Source organism: Hypomesus nipponensis, chromosome 6 (genome assembly GCF_054491055.1).
Source record: "Hypomesus nipponensis isolate SF chromosome 6, ASM5449105v1, whole genome shotgun sequence".
Lineage (NCBI taxonomy): Eukaryota > Metazoa > Chordata > Actinopteri > Osmeriformes > Osmeridae > Hypomesus > Hypomesus nipponensis.
This window is the reverse complement of record NC_140366.1, coordinates 2,473,255-2,484,579: the sequence shown is the minus strand read 5'-3', so window position 1 is coordinate 2,484,579 and position 11,325 is coordinate 2,473,255. Positions and strand designations below refer to the sequence as shown.

At 43.7% G+C, this 11,325-nt stretch overlaps 1 protein-coding gene across 1 annotated transcript; it reads left to right on the top strand.

Annotated features, from left to right (window-relative positions):
• The first annotated feature begins 4,117 nt into the window (after window positions 1–4,117).
• LOC146286387 (E3 SUMO-protein ligase ZBED1-like) lies at window positions 4,118–6,738 on the top strand. The gene is given in 8 exon segments (XM_084700187.1): window positions 4,118–4,186; window positions 5,070–5,178; window positions 5,258–5,397; window positions 5,494–5,575; window positions 5,578–5,957; window positions 6,047–6,434; window positions 6,510–6,603; window positions 6,729–6,738. Coding segments are annotated over 8 exon segments (1,272 nt in total).
• The last annotated feature ends 4,587 nt before the right edge of the window (window positions 6,739–11,325 follow it).

Genomic DNA, 11,325 nt, shown 5'->3' with positions numbered 1-11,325 from the left:
CAAATGGAGTTGGAATCATTTGCTGACAGCTTGGTCCCCCCCAGTTCAAAAATTCCATCTGCGCCCCTGCCGTCAGCGTCTTTGTCCGGTGACCGTTCCTTCAACAATGCCAGAGAAAAAAGTTTGACTTACCTACGATTACTTCGGAATGTTCCAGGTATGCACAAAACCCATCAAAACCTCATCTGCTTACATTCCCAAAGGTCCAAAGTATCAAACCATGTCGAGTAATTGTCCAAACAATGAATTATATCCACACATAGCCACGATCTTGTTGCTTCATTCTTCCTTCATCAAAATTATTTTTTCCAATGTCTCACAAACAATCGCTCATAGGAAGAGATGTGAGAAGAGTAGAAATGTGCGGATAGTCTTAAAATGGCCGCTACACTCTAACCTTTTGATTGACACCTTGTTCGACCCGATAGGAGCTTCCATGCCCCATTGACAGCCCTCTAAAGACAACTAGTTTGGGCCCCCCCCTACACAATTTTTTCTAACTGGCTTCGAATGGCTCTGAAATGAGCTAGTTATCCTTGTAGCTTAGAGCTAGCTGTAAATGGCGATACCTCATATGCTAGGTGTTTTGGAGCCTTCAAAATAAAAGTCGATTGCGCAATATGTCAGTGTTCTATGAGTGCCAATCCTGGGAATCAGGTAAAGCACTCCAATGTGTTCATGCTTCAGTTTTTGTGTTTCAGTAATACTTATGAGGGATTTAGCTGTTATATATGATAGTTCTAAGTACCACCTTTCATTATAGATAACAATTATACCTTTTTATATTAAGAATTTGACCTTGGTTACAAGGGTCATTCTGGAGTCTCCAAAAGAAAACGCCTGGATTTACTCTTATAAAAACCTTTGTCAAATCTGAATATATTTTGGTATTATGTTTGACTTTTGATTTGAATTGGGTAAGGCCTCAATCTGTGGTCCAATGCTGTCTTCCAGCTAATACCTACCACCTCTAGGCCTCTTCAGGCCTCTGTTTTCAACACAAAATCTAGGCGGAAATAGAAACTTTCACTTTCCTTGTGTTCAAGCTTCTATTACTCAACACCAGTAGGACTGACAGGGGTCCCGACAACAAGAAACATAACCTCAGAGTGTCAGCTTTCAAAACAGTCAATTTACATGCATGTACTCCAAATGGTTCAAGAACAGCAGTCAATTTACTTTGGGTATGCTGTTTAGGCGTTTTTGGGAACATGTAACAGGATCCAAAAGAGGTTAAGTGCATCATGTCTCTGATTCTTATCGGACTTTCTGCCCATAGATTCTGCCACTGCAATGCCTTAGCTCACTAGGGAGCCCAATAGGGTATACACTACAGTATATTAACGTTGGTCATAATGGTGGTACTTGGAGAGTCAAATCAAATTTATATGGCTGAATTGATGTGGCCGCCATTTTGAATATAACGTTTTTTCGTTACCTCCCCTATAAGGTTTGTCAAATCTTCACCAAATTTGGCACAGATCATTTTCAGACTAAGCCACACAAAAGACATCACATGTTTTTCTGATTATCTAAACCTTTTGATTGGAACAGCCAATCAAAGTCGTCAACCAAGCCACCATAAAAGTGAGGTCATATCTCAGCACCTCTTTACTGCATTGACAACAAATTTGGTATAGGGACTAGGGACCCTGTTCTAAAGAAGTCCAAAATAGTTTATGCCATTTCACCTCTAGGTGGCACTGCAATAGGCAAAGATTTGGCACCATTTATCTTCAGATCAAGCCTTACAAAAGACATCACATGTTTTTTTGATTTTCGACACTTTTTGACTGGAACAGCCAATCAAAGTCATCAGCCAATCAAAGTCGTCAACCAAGCCACCATAAAATAAGTGAGGTCATATCTCAGCACCTCTTTACTGCATTGACAACAAATTTGGAATAGGGACTAGGGACCCTGTTCTAAAGAAGTCCAAAATAGGTCATGCCATTTCACCTCTAGGTGGCGCTGCAACAAGCAAAAATCTTCAGATCAAGCCTCACAAACGTTCACATGGTTTTTGATTTTCAAAATTGTTTTTCCGGCAAAGCTGATCGAAGTCGGCGATGAAGCCGCCAAAACAGGAAGTGAGATCATATCTCAGGAAATATTTGCTGAATTGACATCAAACTTGGTACAGGTGTTCGGGACCCTGTTCCAAAGAGGTCCACAAAAGGTTGTGTCATGTAACCGCTAGGGGGCGATCCCGTGTCTGACACATGTTAAATAGTGATACCAGCTGAATTGATGTGGCCGCCATTCTGAACGAATGAATAAAACGTTTTTGGTGGATATCAAAAATTCACCTAATTTGTCTCAGATTATCTTCAGACCACAATCACTGTGACATGTCAAAATAGAACTGAATTACAGCTGTTTAAATTTGGGACAAATCTGACCATGCTTGCCACAGGAAAAACTGCTAATATTTTTACCCAGTAACTGAAATCTGTGATTTCCAGCACTGAGAATAGCTCACTAGGATAAATTGGTGTCCTGGAAACATCAACGTCAGAGGTTCGAATCCAGCCAAAGCTGACAAGCTTGCCATGTCTCTGATTCTCTGTTTAGCGAGACTGTAAGCCACTGGAAAGGAAGCCAGGTACACAGCAGTCACTAGATGTTGAAAGTTTCTTCTGGGTCATCTGACCTGCTTGGCCACCACATTGATGCTTGCAGCTATATTTCAACATCTTTTTCTTGGAAATATTGAGAGCCTTGCAGTCCTGTTTGTAGAGGAGACAGGCGTTGATCACAGCAATGATAATAGTGTGCCAGAAGATGTAACTGTATCAGCGGCGCAATTTCATGAGGAACTTGTATTTGGCTCCAAATGAGTCCAGCAAATCCACACCGCCCATGTATTGTTGTATGCACCCACAATATGAGGTCCCTCAACTTCAATGTAGGATTTGGTGGCTTTGTTCCAGCGTTGAATCGTTTGCACAGGATCAATACCAGCAAAGGATGGCACAAGTGTGACGGCCCTGTTGTCTAGTGATGGGAAGCTCGGATCATTTTACTGATTCGGTTCTTTGAATATTGTTCAGTAAAATGAACACATTTTTTTTTTAGTCATTCTTTCCTTGAGGGGGGGGGGGGTATCATAATATATCACGGGGGGGGGGGGGTCACGTATCATATTCTCATGCAGGTTAGTGCCTGACATGTGCACCAGCAGATACTATTTTAAAAGAAATTCCTGCATTAAAATAATGTATCATGACAGTTTGTATGATTCGGTCATTTATTATCACACTAGCATTTAATTATCACGGCAAACAATTACACTGCTATTAATTACAATTACACTGATCAATACCAGCAAAGGATGGCACAAGTGTGACGGCCCTGTTGTCTAGTGATGGGAAGTTCGGATCATTTTACTGATTCGGTTCTTTGAATATCTTCAGTAAAATTAACATATTTTTTTTTAGTCATTCTTTCACTGGGGGGGGGGGGGTCACGTATCATATTCTCATGTAGGTTAGTGCATGACATGTGCACCAGCAGATACTATTTTAAAAGAAATTCCTGCATTAAAATGTATCATGACAGTTTGTATGATTTGGTCATGTCTTATCACACTAGCATTTAATTATCACGGCAAACAATTACACTACACTAAACTGTAAGTGTAAATGTAAAGTGAAAATAACAAAACCAGTCAGTATGATGACTTATCAAATATCAGTCATGTCTTACTAAAACAGGGCCACGCAAAAGGGAATGAGGAAACTTGTTTCCTCCATGCGTGCAGATGGCACTGGGGATGGGGGGGACATGTCCCCCCCAGATTCCTAGTGACCCCGATTAGTGATGTTACGTCCGACACGGAAGCCCCGAAGCCTGTGTCGAGCAAAGGGGGGCGTGTCCACAATGAAGCCTGTCTCGAGGCCTGTATCGTTTGTCACAGCACTACGTGACGTACTAAACACAAACGAGGCCCCGTTTGACAAACGGGGCTTCGTTTGTGTTAAGTCACGTGACTGCCTCGTGAAGTGATCCGATTCGTTTAAAAAGCCGCGGGAAATAGAGGAAATGTTCTGCGGATTAGCTGCGGATCAGGTAAGTGGTAAGTTTGGTGATTGTTATAGAACTCTCTAGTGAGACTATGGAACCACCAAGTAAGAGAAGGACATCTTCAGTTTGGCAGCATTTTGACCTGATTTCTCCCAAAAAGGTAAAGTATGAGATTAATAATAGAAAATAGATGAGGTAGCCTACATAACATAGGCCTAGATAAAATCCATAAGATAAATAAGACATATGTCTTACATGTTGATACAGCAATAATGTTCACTAGACATACGTATGCTGGAACATACAATATGAAATGTTCTTTAAAAATTCTCCTAACAATTAAAGAATTTATAAAACATTACAATACAATTCTAGAACTATAATCATTAGCTGTATCACGGGCATGGCACTATCTATAATCCCAGTTATTAATATTTGTGGCAACTTAATCACCAAATGCATCACGGGCACTGTGCACTATATAGCAACGGGAACAATGCTCATAAGACTTTATAAAGGATGGATGTATTAAAATTATGTATTGTGCTTATTAAATGTATGTCTTATGAACTTAGAAGTGTGCTCAGGCTTAAAACATTGTGTCTCACACAGGGTGTGGGAAACAGGCTGTATTTTGTGTTGTTATCTCTCCATTTCAGAAGCAACCTTGAATGCAGGCTGAGAGAGAGCCCGAGCAGGTGGGATGCGTAAGGAAGAACAATTCCCTGATACACGAGAGAACAAGCTCAACCCTTTTTTGATATTTCTGTTTCAATTGCAATGTATAATATATGCTGGGGCAGGGACAGATAGCCAGTTGGACTTTGTGAACCAGCCCAAACTCTCTTGCGGGTAGGGAAACGTAGACAGCCCCAGAGCTCTGTACTTGTTGATTTCCAACTGCTGCATTAAAGCTGATATTATCGGACCTCTGCGACTCCAGACCATTCTTTCTAGAACACATATTTGTGTCATTGAATACCATCATTACATATTGGAATAGACACAAACAATCTACATCCTTAACAATGTTATTTTTTAAGGTTAAGTGTCGGCTGTGCCAGAAAGAACTCTGTTACAGCAACAACACCACCTGTATGTGGAGGCATTACCGTGCATTGCATGAGAATGCACAGCCACAAACAAGGACAAGTAATATATACCTCATCTCTTACATGCAATACCCCTTAATACTCCTGTACTATGCTGACATATTTTTTCTTCTGTATAGGTACCAGGAAGCATGATGTGGATGAAGCCTTGGTTGATATGATCACCAAAGATTCCCAACCATTCTCAGTGGTAGAGGATGAGGGATTTAGGAATCTCATCCGTGTCCTTGATCCAAACTACACTCTTCCATCAAGACAGGTATGAGTTACAAATCGATGATGCTAGTGGAATTACTATAACAAAGATTTCCGCAGTAATATTATATATATCATGCACCTTTGTTTTCTTTTACAGGCTTTAAAAGCTATGGTGGAAGAGAAATTTACATTGGCAAAGGAGAAGGCAATGGAAGAGGTCCAGAAGGCTGCAGCTGTAAGTCAGCAGCAGATATGTGGTCCTCCATGAACATGGAGGCATATCTGGGTGTCACGTGCCATTATATTACAGAGGAAGACACTCTTAATACGGCAATGTTAGGAGTGGAATACTTTCCTTTGCGTCACACTGCTGAGAATTTAGCCCTGGCACAGGCTAAGATCATGGACGACTGGGGGATCAAGGGCAAGGTGAGCTGCTTGGTCACAGATGCTGCAGCAAACATGAAAGCCTCTGTAAGGCTACTGGGGGTCAGGCACAGCATCTGTGTGGCTCATGCCCTCAACCTAATTGTGCGCAAGTCCTTTGAGCAGGTCCCTATGCTGGCAGACTTGCGTGAAAAGTCCAGGAAGATCGTGACTTACTTCCGGACCAGCACGACAGCCAAAGAGCACCCCCCCCCCATCCTCAGACAGACCCTGCGGTGTTATTTATACAGCTAATCTTGTCTGATCTAACTTTCTCACTACAGGTGTTACGCCCAATTCAGCGAGCCACTGTGGAGCTCTCTGAGGAGAAACGTGTCTCCGGCTCAAAGGTGATACCACTGATGAAGATGCTCCACCACACTATTCAGTGTGAGGTTGCAAATTTAAAAACTGAACCAGCAAAACATCTAGCTGTCAACCTCATCCATCGCTTAATTGACCACATGGGAAATTTGGAGTCTGTCAGTGTGATGACACAGGCAACATTGCTGGACCCCAGGTTTAAAGACCTGGGGTTCCACAGCCCGCTGAAAGCGAATGAGGCGGTCAAACGACTGCAAAAAGAATGTGCAAGAGAAATGCAGACACCTCCAACTGCCACCTGTGATGCTGCTGCACCAGTGGCTTCAACATCATCCACATCCAGCTCAAGTACAGCAAGTGTTCCTATGATGACATCTATATTATAAATGTTTAATGACATACTGGTGTGTACTCTTTTTGTAGGTAGTAGTAACCTGTGGCAGCTGCTGGACACGACAGTGACACAGAGGCGTGGAGTGTCCAATACGGAGGCCGAGGCTTCTGTGGAGGTTCAGCGGTACCTGGGAGAAAATTACCTCCCACGACAAGAGGATCCACTGCTGTACTGGCACAATCACAAGCACCTTTATCCGCACTTGTACAAGTTGGCACTTCAATTTTTGTGTATCCCTGCCTCTTCAGTCCCATGTGAACGGGTATTTTCAAAGGCTGGGGAAGTTGTTTCTAAAAGAAGGAATCGCCTCAGCCCCAACACAGTCGAGAAAATCTTGTTCCTAAATAAAAATCATTGAAAACAACTCCCCATCCCCCAGCCAACTTCCCCAATCCCAGTTATAACCCAGTCACACAAGCACTTCATATATTTATTTATCAATAAAAAAATACCACTCATCCAACAACGTATATAAACACCACTCATCCAACACTCTATATATGTATTATGTTATGATATACTATTATTATATTATATGTGTCAATATATCACAAATGACCAATTTATATTTTTATATACAATCATTATTACTCTATCAAGATACCAGGATCGGGATAGATTAGGTTTTTCATCTGGCTTTAAAATACCTCTAATGGAGATTTTTACACACTGGAAAAATAACAGAGAGCCACTACTGTAACATACCAGCAGATGTCAGTATTCCTAAATGAGCTGTTAATTGGGCTTTGTCGATCAGGCCTTTTGGTGAAGCATTTGGCCCGAAAGATTCGATCAATTCACAGGGCCTCATCTCACCAGCACTAACCCCGATCCGTCCCCACCACTCTCCTACGTAAGGCCACAAGCATTAGTTCACAACTGCACATCTGAGATTAGGCGATGTTAGCGTGTATTAGCATGTGTAACGTTGGCCACACAAAAGCACTACAACATGTTTGAAAGATACATACATACTTTGAAAGATATATAAACTAATGTTTAATATATATACGAAGACTCAGTCGAACAAAGACAGGGAGTCTACCTGCGGGAGTCCACCGAGTCACCTCTTCTGATAAGTATCAACCTATTCATATTTAGATTATATTCTACCTAGAATTTATTCATAGCTAGCATGTAGGGTTGGTGATGGATAATCGATGATCGATTAGTTGTCATTACGAATTTATTCGAATAAAAATCCAAGCCTAATGAATAATTGTTGTATTCCCACGCATTATGAGAACAACATTTTAGCTACCTCAATGACCAGCCACCTCCCCTGGATTCAAATCCCACAGACTGGTGGAAAAACAACACAGACAGATACCCAAGACTGGCTAAATTGGCACAGTGCAATCCATGTACACCCGCGACCTCCTTTCCGTCTGAACAAGTTTTTTCAGCTGCCGGACTGACAGTGAATTGACTGCGTACACGTCTTACCCGAGAACATGTTGATTTTCATGAACAAAAACACATAGATGGGCCTGTGATAAGTAATGTATGCCCAGGCAGTGCTGTCTAATAGCCTGATGTTTGTTAGCCATTTCTCAGAGCCTACAGTGGGTTAGCCTGTAAGGTAGCCTAGCTATAGCCTATTTTTTGCTAATAAGTTGCCACGACTGTCAGTTCAAAACAATGATCTAATATGGCATTAAGCCATGTCTTGAGTCTGATGACCAGTCAACTTCGCTCATAGTTTTACGTTAAGTAGGCTAGAGTAGACCAAGTTAAAACTCAATTGTCAAATAATTAGGCTTCGGCCAGCGTCAACAAGCCTGACGTTTAAACGGATGGAAGTCATTACGGTGTTTATTTTTAAAAGTATTTGCCAATGTTATTCTTATTTATTCATTTTTCAAAGGTCTATGCTGTAGCCAGGCAGTGATGCGTTGTAATCGCTGACTGTTAAAATCCGTATGATGGCATAATGCGCTGTGAAAAATAAAGTTGACTACAAAATGCCATATTTCCTTAATAAAACTATTTTTGAGAAATATCAGTCCTGTTTGACCTTAATGCGTAGGGGGTGATGGGTGGGGGAAAAACCATGGGGGGAGGGGGAGTGACATCATGCCTTAGCAAATAATCGATTAATTGTTCGATAACGTTATTAATCGTTGAACATGAAAACTTCTGTAAAGTCCCATTCCTACTAGCATGTGTTTCCTTAGCATTCCTGTTCATTACACTACCCGTAGACGTAGCCTAGATATGTCACAAAGTATATACGGTCAACTTCTAACCTTCACTACCTATCCAGATCTTCTCCACCTGCCCTCTCTCTTTCTTTAGGGCTCTGGAACTGCCAGTCTGCTGTGAACAAGGCAGACTTCATCCCGGCGTTTGCATTCCATGCTTCTCTTCATGCCCTTGCGCTGACAGAGACATGGATCCGCCCAGAGAACACTGCAACTCCAGCTGCTCTCTCTGTCAACTACTCCTTCACTCACTCACCCCACTCAACCGGGCGGGGTGGTTGGACAGGTCTTTCCCCATATATTAAATACACATCCACACCACTCTCTGTTACTGCCACATCATTTGAACACCATTATGTGATGCTAACTGATCCTATCAAAGCTTGCGTAATTGTTCTTTATCGCCCACCAGGTCTGCTAGCTGACTTTGTGGAGGAGCTGGACATGCTCCTCAGCGTCCTCCCGGATGATGGAACCCCCCTGATAGTCCTTGGGGACTTCAACATCCACCTCCAAGGAACGCAGGCTGTCGACTTCTTGTCTCTCCTGACCTCCTTCAACCTGACACTGCTGAGCACACCGGCGACCCACAAGGCAGGCAAACAGCTAAACCTCATCCTGACACGTAACTGTATCACTGAGCTAACCTCTGTAACCCCACTGCACATGTCTGATCACTTCTTAATCCAATTCTCTGTCTCTCTCCCTCCAACCCCTCCTACCTCCCATCCCCTCGTAACTTTCCGACGATACCTCCCCTCCCCCTCCCATTTCTCCTCTATTGTAACATCCTCCCTCCTTTCCATTGACGAGTTCTCGTCCCACCCCACTAACACTGCCACCGACACCTTGTTAACCACTTTAACTGCATCACTTGACTTTCTCTGTCCCCTGTCAACCAGGCCTGCACAATCTTTTCCCTCCTTCCCGTGGCTTACGGATGTTATTCGTGAGGAACGGTCCACCCTTTGAGCAGCTGAGAGGAGATGGCACAAGTCCAAAGACGGTCTGGACGGTCTAAATCCTTCTCTTCTCACATAACAGGTGCTAAAACCCTCTACTTTCTTGACAAAAATAATTCTGCTTCTAACCCCCACAAACTTTTCTCTACCTTCTCCACCCTTCTTAACCCACCTCCCCCACCCCCTCCCTCCATCCTGACAGCAGACGACTTCTCCTCCTTCTTTGAGAAGAAAGTCGCCGACATTAGCGGTTCCCTAAACCCACCTTTCCTACCCCCTCACCCTCCATGACTGACCCAACTAAATGTCTAAACTTTTTCTCTCCCCTGTCCGAGGCAGAGCTCTCTGACCTCATTCTCTCATCGCCCCACCTCCTGTCCCCTTGATCCTGTCCCCTCCCCTCTCTTTCAAACCATCTCCCCCTCTATCATAACTTTTCTGCTCCATGACCTAAAGTCCTCTCTTACCTCTGGCACCTTCCTCTCTGCCTTCTAACAGGCCAGAGTTACCCCTCTACTCAAAAAAACAAGCGAAGCAGGTTCATGCTGGGGGACGCGAGACCTAGCGCGTCAGCAAATCGTCATCACGTGTCAAGGTACATCCTCCTAATAGGGCGGGGTATATAGCAGGGATCCCAGGTCCTGCATTGCTAGTGCGACACAGACACTCTCGGTCTCCTGCGGGTTTCATGTCATACACTGTGTACGTTCGATCCGGTTCCTGGCGGATCGGCTATTTGGGATAGTGTTTGTCTGCGGATGGCCCGGCGCTGCGCAGAGGCTGTACGTGTCTGGGCTGGACAAACCTTTTTGACATTTCCTGTAATGCGTTTAACCCGGTAAGGAGTAGCATCGCACATGTGTGATTCTGAACTTTCCACCCGGCTATTTTCCGATGGCCAAACTATATGGAAACGCTATAGTATGGCTTCAGGATGTACAATTGTGTACAAATGTGGTACTGACAAGTACCACCGGCAGTGGTAGCTTTGCTACAAGTATAATGCTAGGTTGCTAGGTAACGGAAGCTAACTGAAGCTAGCTAGCCTCCGGTTTGGACATATAACTCGCTCTGGTGTGAGTGTCGGTAGTATTTCGAATCGCACATCTAAAGGTTACTCGTTGTTTGGGGATTCATGCAATGTTATTGCACTAACGATTCTAAACTGCTTGTGCACCGTACTATCAAGGTATCGCTACATGTAGCCGTTTTGGGGTTTTTACTTTACTCAATGGAGCTACTAGTACCATCTGGTCTTTGGCGACTGGTCTGGTCGATGTTGGAGTGCTTGGCGTGTTCCGCTGCGGGTGTTTCTCTCCCTCTCACAGGCTGTGCCTTGTAATTATGACTTCGAGTGGGTGGACCTCCGCACGATATGCACTGGTCTGGTGCATTGGGGCATCGCTCGTCAACGATGGTGTCTACTGCGAGTCCGCTAATGTCCTATGCTGGTAGGTATTCGCTGGGGGGTGGTATGCGTATGCACGTTCCTGGTTGTAGTCATGTTTGCGGTCGGTGCTGCGCTGCATCATCCCAGGTCGGCCTGCCCGCGTCGGTGACCGGCAGGTGGGCCATGAATGTTGTGCATTCTTCAACCTTTTGCGTTAGTCGTCTCTCTAACCCCGCGCTGACATCCTGAACGTTGGTAAACAACGTGATCTACCTCGATGGATGCGTCC